Source organism: Falco biarmicus, chromosome 7, assembly GCF_023638135.1.
Source record: "Falco biarmicus isolate bFalBia1 chromosome 7, bFalBia1.pri, whole genome shotgun sequence".
NCBI lineage: Eukaryota > Metazoa > Chordata > Aves > Falconiformes > Falconidae > Falco > Falco biarmicus.
This window is the reverse complement of record NC_079294.1, coordinates 58,453,020-58,473,315: the sequence shown is the minus strand read 5'-3', so window position 1 is coordinate 58,473,315 and position 20,296 is coordinate 58,453,020. Positions and strand designations below refer to the sequence as shown.

The window sequence follows — 20,296 nt, the reverse complement described above, 5'->3', positions numbered from 1 at the left end:
ACCGCAGGCTGCCCGCGGCCCCCGGGCAGCCGCTCGGGGCAGAGCATCCCTGCGGCCCCGCGCCCGCCGCCCGCCGCAGGTGACCCGCCGCGGGGCTGCCCAGGGGCCTCCCGCCGCGGTGGCCGCCGAGCGCCCCGGGAGCCCCCCGGGTGGCGGTTCGGGGGTGGGGGGACATTTTTAGTCCCCTCTCTCTCGCGAGAAAGTGGTGCGCGGGCGATACTTGAAGAGGAGCGGGGGGAGAGAGGAGGGGAAAAAGGAGGAGGAGGAGGAGGAGGGAGGGGGCAGCTGGAGCCGCAGCTGGAGCAGCGGTGGGTGCAGCGGCCGCAGCTGGAACAGCAGCGGGAACGGCAGCCGGCGGCGGCGGCGGCTCCAGCGGGTGCGCGCCCCTCGCAGCGGGCTTCCCCCGGGGCGGGCGGGCTGGGCGCGGGGCTCCCTGCCACGGCGCGCCCGGCCGGGCACCGCGCTCCGCCCGCCGCGGCTCGCCCGGTGCCCGGCTCGGGCGGCCGGGGGAGGGTGCGTGCCCGGGGGGCGCTTCCAGCCCCGGAGCGGCTCCGGGAGCGGTGGCGGCGGCCGCGGGCTGCCCGCGGCGGTGCGGGAGCCCCCGCGGATGCCGTTGGAGGGAAGGTAGAGTCGGCGCGGCTGCGGGCAGCCCCTCGCCATCCCCCGCGGCCGCCGCCTCCCGCGGGCGGGCGAGCGCCGGGCTGGCCGGGGGCCGACGGCGCCGGGGCGCGGGGGCAGGCGGCGGGGGGCGCGGGGCGGCCGCGCCCGCTTTTCCTCGGTCCCTAACACCCCCCCTCCCCTTCTCTCTCCTCGCAGCGCCTCGGAGAGGCCGGTCGGAGACAGGGCGGCGGGGACCGGCGGACTTCGGCGGCGGAGAGGAGGCGGCGGCCGCTCGCAGCCCGGAGCTCGGGGGACGCGATGTGGCGGGGGCGGCTGCTGGGGATCGCCCTGGGAGTTGCCGTGCTGTGGGCGTCCCAGGCGGGCGCCGCCGCCGCCGGGCACGCCGAGGGGGTGAGCGCCAAGGAGAGCCGGGCCAGCCGGGCCAAGAGGCGAGGGCAGGGCGGCGGCGGGCACGACGCGCTCAAAGGGTAGGTGCGGGCCGGGCCCCCGGGGCGCCGCGGCGGGGTGCGGGAGCCGGCGCGGGTCTGGCGGCGGCGGCGGCATCCCTGCGCCCGTATCCATTGTCCCTTGGCGGTGGGCGCTGGCGGGGGTGGGGGAGCCCCCCCGGGGGCTGCCGCTGCCGAGGGCGGGGGGGGCCGGGGGGTGGTGGGCGCCGCCCGCAGCATCCCGGGGCGCGGAGCCTGGCCGCCCTGCCGGCCCCCCGCTGCCCGCGGGCGCGGTGCCGGTCCCCGGCGCGCTGTAGCCGCGCCTCGCCCTCGGGTGGGTGATGCTTCGCGGGGACGAGCCGCAGCAGCTCGGAGGCTGCTAATTTAGCTTCTAGGAGAGACGTAGATAAAGGCACACTGCGGGCTTGCGCATTCCTCCCGCGTCCCGTACTTCTGCTTTGCATAAAGTAGAATAGCGATGGGGCCCGGAGACCACAGCATGCCCTTTTCATTAGCTGTCCTCTTTCATCTCCACCTTAAACCTTTCGCGATGTGCATCTTCTCGTGTGCTCAAGCGGACTGGCTTTGCTTGCCTGGGGTTCCTTGTGACCTGGGCATGGCACAGACGGAGGGAAGAATAGGGACCATTTTTTGGTATCAGAGCTATCTAGTGCTAGCATGAGTGAACCTAAGCGTACAGGAGTTTAAAATCGTCGTGGTGCACGCTTAGCAGAGTGGGTTTTCAAAGGGTAAATCTGTGTCAGGCAAACTGTTTCCCCAGTTCTAATGGAACACCTTTCCAATGAAAAACAGTTAAGTCAGCTGAAAGGCATTGCGTGTGTGCACTGTTGAAAACTTGGTTCACTGTAGAGGTGAAAGGCTTGCAATATTGGAAGAAAAAAAAGGGGTATCCGTTTTCAGGTGTTCTAGTGCACCTTTTCAGCAGAGGGCAAACATAGCAAAAATTATATAGAGATAGTTATGTTTCAGTAAGGGATGCAGGCTGTTTTCTTTTCCCGGTTTCCTCAAAAAGGAGCTATTACAGCTTTATTCTTAGAGGCCTTGATGAATACGCTTTAGTTTCTTGCTAATTGCCTCAAATTTGTATAGTGTGTAGTATGTATTTATATTCAGATTTGCACTCTTGGCTTTTTTAAATGCTTACTTGATTGGAAAAGGTTTATGATTTTAGGTCCCCGTGCTGCAAAAATGGATGCAAGTTATTGCTATTGTTTTTCAAGGCTCTGATTTTGTAGGGTGAGACTTTCTTCTTTCATTTCCTTATACCTTGTCACAAGAGAAACAGCTGGACAAAGTAGATCCTTCCTGTGGCAAAACCTTGGAGGCTAGGAGGATGTATAGTCAAGTTTGTAGAACTAATTGCGAGCAATGAAAGGTGATAAGGAAAAATATTTTTTAGAAGGTGCCTTTATTCTTCAGAATGCTTTAATAAGCTTTCTCATGATAGAACTCTGAGTTAACATCAAACTGACAAACACCGTTTTCTGATCAGTGGGACAGAATATGCCATCTAGCACACATGTGCTGACTTGAGGGACTTGGTGGACGTTAACTGTTACTCTAAAACTGCTGTTTAGACAGTAATAATAGTGCATCAAGAGATGACACTTCAAGTGTTAACTATTTTTGGAATCTAAAATGAGTGAGGGTGAGTATTTAGTTTTATGAGTGGGGTTTTTTGTTAAACGGAAGCCTTCCATATCTTATGTACTTTGCAATGATTCTTTTATTGCACATTATGAGTTACTTAGCTACTTAGCAATCTGCAAATGTAGAGGTAATGGCAATATCAGTTTTAGGTATTTTATATCTAGTCAGTTGTTTGGAGTATTACTAATCTGAATGAATGCCCTTGGGAAATGAGTTCTTGACAAGGATATAGTTATTTGCCAGATGATCTGAGACACAGTAAAGACAAAAATCATTGGTCGGGTTGCTTGTTAGACCTTTTTCTGTAACTCTCATTTGAGGCTGAGTGTTGAGTTCCCAAATTACTTGGAAGAGATTGTTAACACACAGTCATCTTGATCATTGTTGGCTGAATCCTGCTGGGTATTTCCAGTTTAGAAATTGTGAGCGCTTCCTTAGGTGTGGTACTGTACTGTACAGTATGAATAAAAAGAATTGTCATTTTAACAGACAAGGTTGGAACTAATTCTTTGGAAAGCCAGATGGAAAACATATTTTGAATGTATAGGAACCGTATATGTATTAGACAAGGAGAATTCATTGTTACTGAAGGACTAAAACACTAAAAATGTGGTTTTACAAGAAGACATACTATTTTTTAAATGTGTTCATCAGTACAAATACATTTGGGAATCCGAGAGTTGTAATACAAGTCATAACAGATGCTGGGAAACTATTTTCATGTTATTGTAGTTGACTAAGACTTTTTTTTCTTTTTGCAATGAACTTTTTGCTCTGATGGTAGGAGCATGGGGATACATTTTTAGAGAAACCCTTTTACATCTAGATATTTTGTTTGTTTGATTATGATTATTGAAAGTCTTTTAGCGTTTAAAAGTGTTGAGCTTAGGCTCTGTGTGAATAATGGTCTTGTATGTTTAAAATGAAGAAGCCTAAGGTCTGTTTCAATTCTCATGTTTTTTCCCACTTACCATTTTTTACTGCAAGCTGTTGTTCACAGGAGATGTTTGCTTTCGTCCTTGTGACCTTTGCCTCATTGTTTATGCCAGTGAGCTGTCTGAACATACAACGTGATTCTAGAAGTATATTTTAACTTTAATAATTATAAATTCTGTGGAAATGCCTCTTATGCACCCATTTTAAGACTTTAAGCTTGCTTCTCATGTAGTTTAAATTGGTGCAGCAATGAAGGCATTAGCAGTGAAGTCCCTGTAATGCTATCTGGTTTTGGTCTAAGGTGATGTATGTTTTTGTGCTGGTGCCTCTAAATGATCAGAAAGCAATCAGGATAAAGGCAGTAATTATTTCAAAATACAATTAGATTCTCTATTCATGGAAATTTTTTGGAATCTTTTGTGATTCAGCAAGTTAAAATAATAAGCTGTTACTTAAATATACTTTTATCCTCTGGATCCCCTAAACATGACTCTAATTAAGATGCTAATTACATGTATTTGTGTGAAAATGGTGTAATTTCTTTGTTTTTATTAAGTTGAATGATAGTGAATATTGCAGAACGGAATAGCTGGCTCAAAAATTATTCCTAAAACTCTTGGATTAAAGCTGTTCAACAGGGGATTGAGTTTTTTTGGACCAATTTCTTTTGGTCATCGCAAATGAAGTCCACAGGTTTACCGATACACTTAATTGAGTAAACTCAGTTAGGTTTGACCCTTTTTATGCATCACTGCTCCCTGAAATAAAATAAATCTTATAAATCTATAACATAATTCTAGTATTCAACTATATAATTAAGGCTTCTGGTTTTTGTTTTAAACCAATATTTACCACTAAAAGTCCACTGAAGAAAAGCAGACTTTCTGTACCAGTAAATATAGGTTTATACTGAAAAACCTCAAACATTTTTCTTACAACTTTTGGCCTGCACACCTCTGGCCAGCTGCTGGTGCCACACCTTGTCAGTGTCACTGTGAGCAGGAGGCAGCCCGAGTAATTGGGAATAAATATCTTAATTCAAAATACCTGCAAATTTCTGGAATACCTGGTATGCTAGAGCACTTAGCTGGCTTCCAGGCGGCATGGCTGAGCTCCTTCCAGGCCTCTGCCATGACGGGGTGAAGCCTGTATGGAGGATGAAGAACTTTTATGCTGGTGCATCCTAATGTAAAACCTGAAGCCCTCGGCAACTACATGCAGCATTAAGATTCTGCACCTCTCTGAATTTATTTGTCAGTCGTTGTGATACTTTTATTTTGTTATTACGTTATCCTTGGATATCCAGTTCTAGAGTGAAATGAGTTCATAGATCTTGGCACTGTGTCTCGTGTACATGTTTCCCTTCTTCCAGTAGGACTGTATGATGCGATATGATGTAGGTGGGACTTTCTCTGGGGAGCAGGATGTGTGTGGATGAGGAGCAGGGAGAGCAGACAGAACCAAGCAAGAAGCCAGTACCCAATCTATTCTGTGGCTGGCGATAGCTGCTATTAACACTTGCTGAGGGGCTAATATTTGAAGAGGGAATAACGTTGTTTTCAGTTCTGATTGTATAGATGTCTTCCCCTGGCTGCCACAATAGGTTTTAATTACATTTTGGGATATACTAGTTTAAATACTATATGGAAATTTTTGAATGCATTTAAGGAAAGCTGTCTGACCAACAGTGTGCCCTGGATTGCTTTATCCAGAGCTAGTAGCAATGCAGAGCTTGCGTGCTAGCATTCTTTAGCTGGAAGAAAACCGGCAAAAAGTAAATGATCTTCAGGCCTACGTGGTCCTTGTACTCCCCACTTAGACATCTAAATCTTGGTGTGATGGTGTCACTCGGACACCATCTCTTTAAAAGGCATGGCCTTAATCCCAGTTCTGGTTTATGAGGATAGACTTCTGGGCCTGCATAGTTCATAGTGCAGAATTAGGATTCAATTAATTTTGGGCATGCCAGTGAACAACCATCCTATGGTTAAAACCTTTGGTGGGTACTGCTGTGGTCTCCCTTTCACTAGTGAGTGTCTTGGGCATGTGTGATACTTAGCCAATCTTCCCCTCTGCCATCTTTTCTCGTATTATATTGTAGCCACACACAAACGGTTTTGAAATGCCATGTGTCTGTTGTTTGAAATTTGAATCGGACCACCACCTCCCCTAAAACACATTTGAGAAGTGCTTCTTCCCCATTCAATGATGGTAAGTCACAAATAGAGCAGAGGAAAAAAGCTACAATAAACAGTATAGCAACATTCTTGATGTACTGTATGGAACATGATTGTTTTGGAAATACTGTAAAATTGTCTCGGGGGACTCAGATGAAGCAGGTTTGCTGTCACTAAGCGCCACTTTGCCAAGGTGATACATTGAAGATCAGGAGGGCAGGATTGGATGTAATTATTTTCTTTTCTTCCCCTCTTATATTTACTTCTTTAGTTTTATTTATTTATGTATTTATTTTGGTCTGCGTCGCTCTTAGCTGTGTCAGGTTGGCCTCTTATGCTGACCCAGACGCTGCAGAACAAGTTACAGCTGGCCTGTGATGGGTTTCTACTTGGTATAGAGCGAGTAGAGTTTCACATTGGGTTTGCCACTTTCTGTCCCATCACGGGAAGGTGCCTTGCTGCTCTCCATCCTGAGGGTTCCTATGTAAGGCTGATTTTGGCTATGACTTAATTGCTTGGCAGGTTAGAAACAGATGTATGCTACAGCTCTTACTCAGAAAACAAGAGATGCCATGGATTGCTCTTTGTTTCTTCCCTTGTATTCTAGGTAATACATTTCTTCCATGGATTTGTGATGGAATTATCTAATCTTCTGTGCAGTGTTGCCTTTCTGGAGACTTTCTGATCTCAATTTGTTGGTGTTTAAATAAAACTTTATCAAGGGGGGATGGGTGGTGTTCAGTCTTTAGAAACTGGAGGCTTAAAGGGTTGTGGGGAAGTACAGCATCTGTAGAGAGTGTGTCTGGTGGCAACAGGATTCAGTAATTTGCAGTTTGCAGTGCAGCTTTCCAGAGATAATAGTTTGGAGGATGCCCAAGAAGCCTCTGGCCCATAGCTGGGATGCTAACCATAGCTGCACTTCCTTCAATCAGGAGCCCACTTAAGGTTTATAAAAGTAGAAGTCTCCCCTGTTGTTAGCCAGCAGAGGACACATTTTGTGTTCAGTGGTGGTTCCACAGGCTGTTCACCAGATTAAGTCTGTTATGGGTTTGTTTGCCTTGTTGACTGGATAAGCTACTACGTGTGCAACTTCATGCTGTTGTGCCAGAACTTCTGGGGCAATACTGGGCCTGAGGATGCAGACCTGAAGTAAGCATAGGGCAGCTCTCAGTTGGTTTGGGAGCAATGGGAGGATCACTGGGTTAGGGTTTGGCGGGGCCAATCCATCTGTCAGCTTCATTTACAGTGATCCTTATTGAATAAAGTTGCAGGTTCTGTTTTCCTGTATGCTTATTTTCCTTTCCTGTGGTGTGTTGCTAGCAGCGTTGCTCACCTAGGACAGTCTTTCTCATTGCCGTTCATCTTCCGTCTTGCAAACTTGAATGTTTTATATATGAAATTCATACACTGTCAGATAAGTTCATGGACTCAGCAGCCTGTGATTATTAGAACAGTACTACCCAAAACGCAAGACCCAAACTATTTAGCCACGTGTATCACCAGGAAAACTTCCTCTTGGTAGAACTGTAGTAGACATTGGCTAATAGGAGGCCATCTCTACTTAAACAAGACTTCAGGAGCTGAGATTCTTCAAATGTGTACATAGGGAAATAGTAACAAATTAATCGTTAGTTTTTTTCCACCTTGCAGTAAGATCACCTTCCATCTTGTTTGTCTTCATCTCCCTGCTGAACTCCGAAGATGAAGACAATATAGATGCATGTGTGTCACTTTGGTCTTACTCCCCAGACTCAGTAAATATTTTTGTAGAATGAAACAATTGTGGCCTGGAGTGTTTCTGATTAACCATCGCACTGTGCTGGAAAATATGTTTGTAGCATATTGGTCTTGTCTTGTGGATGTCTCCTTTGGTTGTTTTCCTGTCCGTTCTGACTTTCCCAATTCAGATTTATTTATTTTTAAAGGATTGCAGACCTGCTGAACAGCCTCATTCATGCTAAGGTTGATGTGCAGGTAGAGAGGCATGAGAAGAATCATTTGCTTTTTTTTGTGACAGTTCAGTGAAGTTGGGCTCTTCTTTGGAAGGTACATTGGGAGGTAAAATGTAGCCTGTTAAATTAAAACCTGTGCCTTCTGGTTTTGCTTATAGATCTTCACTGAAGTATGAAGGAGTTCCAGCTTTTATCTGGAAGAATATTTTGAATGTTGACTTGCTGGAGAATCTGTTGTTTTCCTTTCTACTTCTCATTTTATGAAATGATTCATGACCATTAAAGCCTCAGAAATACCAAATGAAAGCCGCAGTTCTTTTGTCTACAGTCTTAATCATTTTCATGCTCTTCTTCAAGTTTCCCTCTCTCATTTTTTTGCTGGAGGACATCAGAATATCCAGTGATGTTCAGCTGATGTTTGAAACTAAAATTTGTTTCCTTTCAGGAACACTTTTTTCCTGTCTCTTTTCTTCTTCTTTGTTTTTCCCTCTGATATTTCATCTTTTTCTCTTCCTGTATGCAGAGTAAATTACCAGTGGCTGCTAGGGGCAAGGTGAACTAAAACAGAGTGGGATCCTGTCGACAGGGTTTTCCTGTTGCCTTATGGCAGGCATGCCTGTAACTGGCCTTTTGAAAACACGGTATCACTCTCCCAGCAAGGAGAGAGGCAAAGGGTAGGATACAGTAGTGTGCTGTGAAGGGAAGAAGAGAAACGCTGCTCACTCACCTAAAATACAGTGCTTTCCTTTTGGCTACTGGAAGATTTAAAACACCAGTTAGTGGCGCTGCTTAACACCTAAGGGCGTTCACTGACAGGTGTGGCTATATGCCAGGTTTATGAGACTCCCTAAATGCTGATGTTTGCTCCAAGGTGGGGATGGTAGATAGCACTGGCTCATCCTACAAACTCTGGAAAAGCCTCGACAAGGGGCTGGCTAGCATTGGGGCTCGGCTGGCCAGCATGCCCCATGCCGGTCCTTGCACTGCTGCTCAGCTCAGCGCACGGTGCAGGCTGGCGGAGGTGCTGAGCTTGCTGTGTGCTTTCTCTTCAGAGACTGTTAGAAGCCTGCCTCCATCCATAGCCATTAGCAGGTACATGCTGAGTGTGGTCGGTGGTGCTGGAGGTGTAAACTGGTTTCTCCCTGTTCTCTTGCTGGAAGTGATGTCTGGAGAGCTGAGCATTACCCTAGACCACAGTTACATCTGTTTCTGGTGGGATGCTATTTAGTGCTACCAGGGTTGAAAGGTCCTATGATTTCTTGTCCCCTGAATGCACTTTTTTTTATTAATTTTTAGAAATTACCTGCTGGATCCCTCCTGTTTACCAGCTGTGCTTGTCTGGCCCAGCAGATAGTTTTTTTGGTGGTATACTTGCACTTTACATGGTTTGTACAGCCACGTAGATGGGGTGTCGAACTGGACCCACTGTCATTCTCAAGTGGAACAATGAGGGAATATGTGCCAGAAACGCGTCTGTTGCTGGCGATGAATGAGAACAATGCCTGGCTGTCAGGTTAGATGAGCCTGTCCCTGCAAAAGACACTGTCAGATTTTCAGAGCAAGTGTGGAAGAATTCACTTAATGTCAAATGCTGTTGTTGGATTGCTGTATTTAGCTGTCACAGTGTGATGGAAGTTAGGGTTAGAGAACTGTTCAGTATTGCTGCAGGAAACTTGCATGTCATTTTGAACTCTTGACTTGCACGTAGGCTGGAGCCAAAGATACCCATAGAGCTGCTCAGCATGTTATTTTTTTAGTTGAACCGAGCCAGGATTCTGGGACAGCAGTATCCTTACTGTTAGAGTGAGAAATAGTTATCATATTAGGCTCTCTGCATGGCACAAACATCCAGGCTTACTTATTGCATGATAAAAATGAGTATATCAGATGCAATCCTTTGTATGTAAAAATATATAATTTGCTTAAAAATGCATACTTATCCTTTATAGGATAATAGAAGCTGAATTTTGTGTTTGCTTTCGGAGTCTAGCATTGTTTCCTAGATTTTCCTTGTAAATGACTGAAATAAATAGCTTCAAGAGTCCTCTTAGTAACCTTCACTGAACGACAAAAATGGGCACAGTGACTAAAAACATCCTGTTTTCTAATATTTAGCTGAACAACAGAGAAGCAATCCCTGTTTAAAGTATTTGGGGTAGCTGGAGTTGAGGCTTATGCATGTTAAGTGCAGACCCATGTCGATGGTTTTTGCTGTAGTCCATCCACCCCTCCTGGAGGAGGGGGCAGGCACCAGTGCAGCTAAAGGAGGTTCTTTTGGTATTGACCTCTAAGTTGTGCACTAAGTACCTGGCTTCTGTCATTTAGGTGGGGAGGGACCTTGGAAGGCCGTGTGGTCCAACCCCTGCCCAGAGCAGGGTGAACTTAAATTGCGTTGCTCATGGCCATGTCCACTAAGGTTTGGAGTACCTCAAAAGGATGGAAATTCTAGATTCAGTGGGAAAGCCGAGTAAAGCTCCAGCAGAGTCAGCAGAGCTGGGCCACTCCATGCTTTTAGCATTTACTCTGAGGTGCTGAGAAATTTGGGAAGGTACATAAAGCTGTTTTACAGCAGAAGGTATAGATCTGATTGTGTGTCTCTGGAAAATTACTAGTAAAAGCTATTCTTCACATTGTGGAGCCTTAGCTACTACTTCTTAGTGCATTGGTTCTATCAGACTTAGACAACTGCATTCTGAAGACCAGCATACCGTTTTTCAGGTGCAGTTTGTCATTCATTTTGACTCCCAGTGCAAGCATGGAAGCACCGCTCCGATTCTATGTGGAAACGATTAGCAATTAATTCTAGGTACAGTTTTAGCAGGTACCAGCATTACTCACCAAAGAAGAAAAATAGGCAAAGGTTTCTCAAAAAGTAACCATTGGCTGATGATTTGCTTTAAATTGTATCTCTTGTGACAGAGAGTTGGGTCCCTACGTTATGTTAAACATACGCCTTCAGCCAAACAATTAATAAAGGTCCTTCATTAAACATTTTCTTGCAAGGAAGAAACCCTGTGTGTTTTCCTAGGGAGAGGAAAAGTGAGCTGAAGGAGCGATTGGAAACCCTTCCCAGTATCCCTGCAGCTCACCTCAGTTGTGATTGGTATTCAGCTGTCTCTTACTCTTTCAGTTGCTCTCTGCCCACTTTATCTGGCCTCTGTCTAATATGAGACCCACGCTTTGGGTTTGGTTCAGACTGGGTCACACCAGGGTGGCTTGGTGCATGGCAGTGCCGCTGACAAAATTTCCGCCTGAAGCCTTGCTGCCAGCAATGCCAGAAACTCTTCCTCCCGTGGGAGCTGCAGATGGGCAACACTTTCTTTGAGAGAGGGCTGTAATTTCCTCAAGAGGTCACAGGCAGGGCAGAGCGGGGATGTACAGAATTAGCACACCCCCCCGGGCAGGCTGCAGCACAGGGCTCCAACTGTGTCTCTGCCAGGGCCCTGGAGAGGACAGCCATGATGCCCCTGCTGTGCCTAGGCTGGGTGGCATTCCCTGCTGCCAGCTTCACACAGGGCTTTTGAACACTTCCCTTGCTTCTCCGGCTCTGGCGTGCTCTCACTGCCCGGTTGTGCCTGATAAGGAGGCACTGCCAAGCTTAGCATGATTTGCTTCCCATCATTTTACATTTGTGTGCCTGCTCCACAAATCCACCCCCAGTTGCTGGCTGATCGTGAATTTAGGAGAGCCAGGCAACCATTCATCCTTGCTGAGCCGGGGCGTTGAGAGCTGGAGTAGCAAGGAAGGGATGGACCCAGTTGGTTCTTTTGATGGGACAATGTCAGTGTTGCCCCATGGAGAAGGGAGATCATTAATTAGAGAATGCATGATGGGCAGAGGCTGTGCTGCAGCCACAGGACCTGGTGTGCCCGTCTGAAGGAGCCGATGCTGCAGTCCTGCCCGGGGTCCATCCCCACACGGGTGGAAAGGACACACAAAGCTTTACTTTGTCATGGTGGTGCAGGTTCCCCGAGGCTGTTCCTGAAGAAGAGTATCTTCTAGTTTGGTGCTTGCAGATGCTGTCAGCCAGACCTGTCATTCTCAAGCATTAGTCATCAGAATTTCCAGATGAACTTTTTTTCTCTCTGCTGTTCTAAGACTTTTCTAGTTGATGGCTAATGTCTTTTGATAATTATTCAACTCATTTTGCTATTGAATTTGTACTTAAATATCATTAATCTGAGACATAATTACTTGTTTGTTTTGGACGTCTTTGATGAAACTTTGGGCATCAGTCATACTGCCTCTCAGCACCATACCATTACAGAAATCCTTTTATACTTTACGAGTTTGTAAGTGACTCTAAAAGTGAAAGACTTGTCTTTTTTAAATTGCAATGGGAACAGCTTTGTCCCTGAGGTGCCGTCTCCCTCTGGGCTTTGGAGTGAAAGGAAGGTGCTGTGGGCACTGCAGGTGGCTTGGGCTGTATAGATGCATTTGTGCTTATTTTACCGTCACAAATCACATTTTATAACCAAACTTTGCTTGTAGTGCTGTTCAGGAAAACAGTTTTATAACAATATAAAATGCTTCTTTAGTATTCATAGCCTATAATATCAGCAGGAAAATATGCTCTATTAAACACAACAGTGGGTAGCTGTTTAAGTACCATGGTTGACCCTTTACAATTTGATTGATGGTTTTCGTGATTTTACATGAGGTAGATTGTTATTCCCTTGAATACTTTTATTTATTTATTTTTCAGGATTTAATGCCATAGTGTCTGATCACCTCATAAATATCAATGAATGTAACCTTCAAAATGAATTCTTTTAAAAGACATTTTACAAATAGGCAGAAGTAAAGGACACTCCCTCCCTCTCAAAGAAGTAACATTCAGACCTTAATATAGGTTTCTTTTATAAGCTAGACAGCAGCTTTCTGAGGAAAAAGTGTTCCACTGGAAAATGCACTTGTCAGGCTCAAAGTGTTCCATGGAAGTACAATTTGATGACTTTTTTTTTTTTTTTTTTTTTTTTTTACGAAGCTAAGCTTGCTGCATCCGAGTTGGAGCTTCTTGGATGTACAGCCTAGCCTACCCGGTGGACAGCTTCGAGGCTCCCCGGGTCTCTGACTTCATTGGATGCTGGCTCATCTAGGTTTTCAGAGCCCCATTTTGGAAATAGATTTTAAAAATCGGGTTTCCCCGTGGCACAGAAATCTGCTTCTGACTCTTAACTCGGACCAGATGGTCCCCAAAGCCATGTACTTGCTGAGACTGAAATTTGACAGAGTACCTAAACATCACTTTATGGTCAGCCATTTATAGATTCTTACCAACCTGGATCGGAAACGGGTGGTTTATGCCTGTAGGTTTTAACAGGTAGCAACAAACTCATTCTGTCTGTCTTAATAAGTTCCGTTATTTCTTGTGACTGGAGAAGGTGAAAAGCAATCTTACTTGTCTGCTTGCCAGTCTTACTTGGCAGATGATTGTGGAGCAACATTTGGCATTGATGAACAGGGAACTCTAGGAAAGTTACATGGTTATAGCCCTGCAGGGAAGTAGCTGACATTACTAAAACTGAATACATTGGAATTATATGAATAAGACTTTGAGTCTGTAACACCAGTTTGCAGGAAGGAGAAAGGGCCCTGCAACAAGTCCAGTTGTGTTGCTCACGTTCACCTCGGTTACCACTTTGTATTATCCAGAACCAGTGGAGGGTAATGGCAGTGTCTGCTTTGACTTCAGTCGTTTCTGGCCAAGCGCGTAAGGAAAAGACTAGATGTCACTGAAGTTAGTGTAATCAGAATACTTGAAACTGCATTAACAGTGCAGATCCCTAAATAAATATAGTATAAAAGTCCTGTTAGTTAGGAAATGAGCATAAATAAATGTTTGTATATATCAAGATTGTTTGTCTTAAGTTGCCTCACCATATGAGGTAACTGTTGTTTACTTAGACATTGCAATACTAGGGATGAAGAACTTTCTGAAAGACCAAGGACAAAATAATAATAGAAAATCTTTCCTAAAACAATAAACACTTTAAATCTGTCTCTAATCTGTATATGGCATTTTAATAAAGCAGATTCTAGGAATTTTATAGCTGGCTTTAGTTGCATTAATCTATTGAGTAATTGTTCACAATATTAATAAAGACTGTAAAATTTTGCTCTGATAGATTTCTTAAACATACAATAAAAGGAGGTAGATTTTCCCATTTCTAAAGCTATTCTTACTAGCTTTACTTGCATAGATAGATGTATTAAATAGGACAAGATAGATTAAAAAAAGATCTGTTATCTGTGAGGGGCATAGAACCATTTCAACTTTCATATTTTTTACCAATAAAATCATGACAGGAGTAGTGTCACATCATGTCAGTTTTCAATAGTAAACTCTAGTGATATATTTATTTGAAAGGGTAAATATGAATGAGAGGAATGGGTTGAAAAGAAAAACTCCTATGGATCCATCATTTAAGAAGGGCAGTAGGCCCTTCGTATTCATTTCACAGGACCCCATCTCTCTACATGCACCCACATCCTTGATTTTTTTGGAAAGTAATTTGTGCTAATGTAGCATCGGCATATTGTGGCTCATTTATTTGGCTGATGTCATGGTTGATGTTTCACTTGTACATACATATAGACATAGTTTTGCTCATGGACAAAACAGGGAACAGTAAAAGTGCTTCAGAGTAAAGAAGAGAAAGCAGCCTGAAGCTTAAACATTACTGTTCAAAGAGCACTAGGTTTCCTCTGTGTTCACTAACGGTGATGGATGTGATCCCTCATTTTGTATTTAAATGGGAGATTAGCTCAATATTCCTGTATGCTCCTTTTCTAGATATGGGATGACATGAGACAAGGTTTACCCATTCTGTTCCTGTTGCTCAGATGTTACTGATTTGATTTGTGTTTATAATGTAATCTTCGATTTGTAAAAGTGTATGTTACGTAAAAAAACCAACATCCAAAGGCATCTAGTTCTGCTAAAAACATACAACACTTCTAGATTTAATTATTGAAATGTATATTGTAGTGATTTACTTTTTCCCTCTTTATGCCTCTACTTTTAAAACATGTTTCTGAGTAAAAAGAAGAATTTGTCCTTTTTTTTTTCCAGACCAAATGTGTGTGGATCACGTTACAATGCTTACTGTTGCCCTGGATGGAAAACTTTACCTGGTGGAAACCAATGCATAGTCCGTAAGTTAATGCGGTTATGTGTTATGACTGAGGTTTATCTTCGTCCCTCTATGTCAGGGTATTTTTAATTGTATACCAGAACTGAAATGTGTTTCTATACAATTTCAATAGCAGCTGCACGTCATTTCTTTACCATTTTAAATATATTAAGCTAATATACCAAGTTTTGTGGGCTACAATACAGTGATGTGATACCAGTATTTAACAAAGGATTAATCTCATCCACATGTTCTGTTTAAGTCTGTGGGAAAGGGATCCAGGGTGTGTGTGGACTCAGGAGCAAGTAGCTGTGGAATATGTTAATCTATTTAGGTAAATGGAAGGAGGCAACAGCATTGGGCCAGCAAGTGCATTTTCTCTGCTTGTTTGGACCATATCCCTGTAATACCTGTGTTAGGGATATAAATATGTATATACATACATCATAGTGCTGTATGCATGCTCACGTGTAATGGTGCAGTTTACCAGAAATATTTGTTAAAGGCACTGTGGCTAAGACTGGTAAGACTGCCTCCAGAGATAGCAGGCAGTGTGCTGTCAAGTGGGAGTTACTATGCTTTTGTGTGTCTGGTGCAGAAATAAAGGGAGCGTTGTAATGCTGCCTCAGTGCCATCCTTCCTCCAAGAGCAGTCCAGTGGACCACAGTTTCACTTTTCCAAGGAAATCTCCCTTTATCTAGTGTGGCCTGTGGCATGTTCCCAGACCTTTTCATAAAAGGCTGTGAAGGTCTGTCTCCTATAGTGCTGTAGGTGAACAGGAAGAACTGTTTTGGAATCTGTTGTTTGCAAGTTAATGAGTTTGTAGATATTTATGTTACGGTACTGAGTGCATATTTTCTATCAGGTGTTCTTTGTGTATTTGGGGTTTTTGAAACACATTTTAAAGGCATTTATGTTTTCTTTATAGCAATCTGCAGACATTCCTGTGGGGATGGATTTTGCTCTAGACCAAACATGTGCACATGCCCAAATGGTCAGATAGCCCCCTCCTGTGGTTCAAAATCAAGTAAGTATTTCTTCTGTGTCTTTGATACTGCTCTTTTGAGTCTGTGAAGCTACTAAGATATGTAAGATAGTTCAGTGGTCAATATTTAAGACAAATAATGTCTGAGTCACCAGACATACTTTTACCATAGGAAAGAAAGCATAGCCTCCTATGATGAAACTGAAGAATTACCCAGAGACTAGCTACTGGTGACACTCTTGTTTTGCCAAATTAAAACCAAATTAGTTTTATTGGAAGCTATATTAATTTGCCAGGCTGTAACACTAATTCTGGTCTTCCTTGATTTCTGGAAAATACCTTACCTGTATTCAGCGCTAGACATGCACATATATACAGAAAAAAAGTTGTAACGACAGGGAGATGACTGTTGACAGCTGGCTGAATTTGGCTTGCTTTGTAATTCTGCTCTCGTTCTGGGGGTTGCTAAGCCAGACGCTATGCTGTATTTTACATACATAGGCCTACAAGTATTATAGCATTTCCTTGCAAGGCTCAGCACTTACCTTCTGAATCTAATGCTGCTGAGCTTATTCAGGTGATACTTCTGTAGGTACTAGAGATACAGAACCGGTCCAGGTTTTTAAGTGGAACGACTTTTCATCAGAAAAAACCCAAATGCTTTGGAAATGAAGCTTCTCAGAGAGATTACTTTTCCTAGAAATGCTTAAATTTCAGGTTTTCAAGGAGAGTTCCCCAGATCCAGAAAAAACCAAGTAAAATTAAGTTAATTCAATGAACCAGATCACTCAATGACTAATTTATGAGTATCTGATATGAAGTAGAAATCCTTCATTGCTTGGGATAGTATCTCAGTTCATGTCTTGAGATGCCGGCTGTGAAGTCCACTGTATTCTCATTTGAGTATGGTGCCTGTCTCTTAGAATGCAGAAGATTTTGATTTTTACATAGTATGTTAATTTTCTGGGAAGAATTTTGGGGGAAACTGGTTCCCACAAATGCCTGTAACTATCTGAACAACATATTAACTGGTGTCAGTGGGGGATGCACTAAGCTGAGGTCTGTAATATTATGCAAAATGGTTATCCTTTTAACTCTGAATATCTTTTCAGGCTCAATGTGTGGTCTGCTTTGCCCCTGTATTTTTTACCTTTCTATTTTTTTGCTTTCCTACTTGATAAGAGTTTTCCCACAAAACTGACCACTTCAGCTTGTGGCTTTAGCATCCTTTTCATATAATAACAGTGGAAACCCAATAACAACTGTGGAATGTAATGGAATGACATGTACTAAAATGGTAAATATTGTTCTTTGTAGTTCAACCCATTTCTCAGGCTCCTGTGATGACTGTTAGGGAGAGGCCAGCATGAGGAGAGTATGGAGCTGTGGAACTTCCAGAGAGTACAGGAAGGAGGAGGGGTGCAAAATGCTGCACAAACGTGTGTGTTGTTGTGTGTCTGCCTCAGGTTGCAGCTACTGTTTTGCCGGGTGCATATGCCTTAGCCCTGTAAGCCAGTAAAGAAAAGCATGACCTTCTTCCAAGTTCCCTTCAGGGTACAGAAGGGGAGATGTATCCCTACATCTGTTAAATATTTTGGCACCTTTGTAAAAGGCAGGAACAAGTGGGCCTTAGTATTACCTCATTAGGTTTTTTTAGGCCACACTGAAGTATTGTATGAATCAAGACTTGAAAGAAAAATAGAGTATGAGTAAAGTTACAGTTCTTCTTGTGGTTCTTTTTCTGAAATATTCTACCACTGATCTCCGTAGTCTTAGTGTTCATTGGAGTTGCACAAATAAATGGGTGCAGGACTTTACTGCAGTATTTTTAGCAAGAAGCTTTTAAGGCCTATATAACATAGCTATTTTGGTTGTTGACAATTACTTCTCCTAGACATGAATATTCTACTAGTCTTTAGTCAGAATTACAAGCTTTAATTGGTGCTCACATTATTTTCCTTGCATTGCTATGTAGGTTTGCCCGCTTTTTGATGTTGCTTTTCTGTATACGGTATAAGTATTAACACTTTACAAACAGACAGCAAGTTGGCTTAAAAAAGATACTGTTTATATCTTGTTTAACCAGTGCAATAATTTAAGACACATTTTGTGTGTATGGTCACATCACCTTTATTTATTGAGACCAGCCAATTCTAAAAGCAAAAGTGTCCTAAGCTGTTGTAGGCTGAAAAGACTCTGCTGCCTCTGTGCACTCTTGTGTAATAATGTTTATGACCCAGCACCTCATTAAGACTTACAGAACATACATTTTCTGTAAGCCATTTGCTCCGTTGGCACTGTAGACAAAATCCAGGAATATGTCTTTACACAATAGACCACAATTGCTATGATCTGCTATTAGGAAACAAAGTAAACAAACTTATAAAAAAATCAAAGGGTTACTGTCAACTCCCATTGGTAACAGTTAGCATTTTTTCAGAAAATGCATTCATGAACTTGATTTTAATTACATGTTCTAACAAATGAGAAAAAAGTCTTATTACAAAAATTTAAAAAAAAATAATAGATGATACAGGTTTGTCACATTCAAAATGCAAATAACAAATATGTGTGAAAATGCTGTGATTTCTCAGGATTAAATGTATGGCTTCTGAAATATGAGATGTGCCTGAGCTGACTTTTGGATATTTTAGGTTACATGTGTCTTTAGTCCTTAAGGAGTCAGGAGGGGGCACAGGTTTTATAGCATGCGCAGCCATAGGCAGAAACTGAATTCATGGTGGCCATATAGACTGATTGTCTGCCAGAATCAAATAATGCAGTTTGGAAAGCTTGTGGACTGGGAAGCAAAACAAAGCTTTCAAGTTTGATTCTTATGCAGGTCAGTTGTTGGGACTTTTCTGGTTATGAGTCAGCTTTAGGAATCAGATTCGTGGTTGAAAAGATCAGCTGGTGGTTTTCTTTGCAGGGATTTTCATGACATCAATGAACTTGCTGGCTGCGTAGTGGTTATTCCTGTGTAATTAGTGAATTTTTGGGTATGCTTACAGTAGGCTCGGAGATAAGATTGCCATGTGTGGAGGCATCCCCCCTGCTGGCTCCGATGTGTGGGTGGCTCTGACGTTGCAGGTGCGCATGTGGGGAGATGTCTCACACCCTGGCCATGCCAGCCCTGTGGTGGCTGCTCCGCTGCTGCCTCCCAGACAGCCCGGGCTATGGCTGCTTTGGCATGGTCTGTTCGTGCTGCAGCCGTGCCCCTGTTTGTGTTGCAGCCGTACCCTGCGATCCCGCCATGTTTTTGGAGTCACTGCTCTGCCCCAGTGGGAGCGGGTGGGGGAGGTGACTGAGGAGGAGGGTCTCTCCTCCAGCATCAGGCACCCCCTGTGCCCCCAGGGTTGTGGGTCAGGTGTGTCTCTGAGCCCAGCCGCTGGTTTTGCTCCCAACCTGTCTGGACAGCTTGGGCTGGCGTAAACACGGGAGGTGTGTGCTGCTGGGGCTGTCTGTGAAGGATGGGAGCGGCGGCAGGGGCAGCGAGAGCTGTGGGGTGCTGGGGGTGGCAGCTAGTGGGGACAAGTGTCTGTGCTCCCCCGGCAGGCCGGTTATGCCTGGGGTGTAAAATGGGGCCTGCTCTGCACCCCCCGGGTGTGCAGCTTCAGGGGCACCAGCCGAGAGCCGAGGTCTTCCTCAGAGAGCCGAGGTCTTCCTCAGAGACCGTGAGCTGTGGGGGGGAGCTGGAGCCTGGGCCCTTGGCTTCGCGCCCCGGGCTCCCGCTCCTCGCTCCGTGGGGTGCTGTGGCAGATTCCGTTCAACAGCCGTAAAAACTGGAGCTCGGCCCCTTCCCTTATATCCTGCTGCTGTCAGAGGTGGTAAGAGTTCTTGGATTTTAAACATTTCCAGTGTTTTCAAGGCTGCCGCGGGTTTTCTCAGCACCTGGTGCAGTGCTGCAGGCCTGTGTCCTGGTGCCAGCTGCCATCTTTCCTGAGGCAGCCACCCGACAGAGAAAGCACGCGGAGCATCTGGGATGCGATGAGACCGTCATTCCTTGTTTACAGCTCCTGGCAGGCAAAGCCCTGCGTCATGCATGGCCGGGATTGGGAATGTTTCCTCGGCGGTGGCACGGAGAGGCGTGGGGCAGCCCCTCCTGTGGTGCCCGCCGGCCCTGTGCGCCCTCAGCCCTCGGTGCAGGGCTTTTCCTGCCTGCGGATCGCAGACCCTCACACCTCACATTCCTTAGTTTGGGATTGCAGAGTAAGACAGCGTTTCGTTTGCATTTTGTGAGCTGCCTTTCGTTTGCTTGGTGAGCTGGACGTTTCCTGAGCAGTTGTGGGGTGATTGTGCTTTTGGTGTGGTGAAGTCCTCGCTCATTTCTGCTGAGGATTTATGTAAAAACTCAGGAACTTGTTGCTTAAGCACACAGCTTGTTATTTTGCTT

At 44.6% G+C, this 20,296-nt stretch overlaps 1 protein-coding gene across 3 annotated transcripts in view; it reads left to right on the top strand.

The window, feature by feature from the left end:
- Positions 1 to 280: 280 nt before the first annotated feature.
- FBN1 (fibrillin 1) overlaps positions 281 to 20,296 on the top strand; it is a 157,610-nt gene continuing 137,594 nt past the window's right edge. For 2 of the 3 annotated variants that reach the window (XM_056346773.1, XM_056346771.1), the window contains exons 1-4: positions 479 to 624; positions 817 to 1,088; positions 14,858 to 14,940; positions 15,847 to 15,945. In XM_056346773.1, coding sequence (XP_056202748.1) covers positions 919 to 1,088; positions 14,858 to 14,940; positions 15,847 to 15,945 — 352 coding nt within the window. In that variant the 5' untranslated portion in view covers positions 479 to 624; positions 817 to 918. Of the gene's footprint in view, positions 377 to 478; positions 625 to 816; positions 1,089 to 14,857; positions 14,941 to 15,846; positions 15,946 to 20,296 lie in introns of those variants that run through there. The other variant, XM_056346772.1, reaches the window with a different exon arrangement.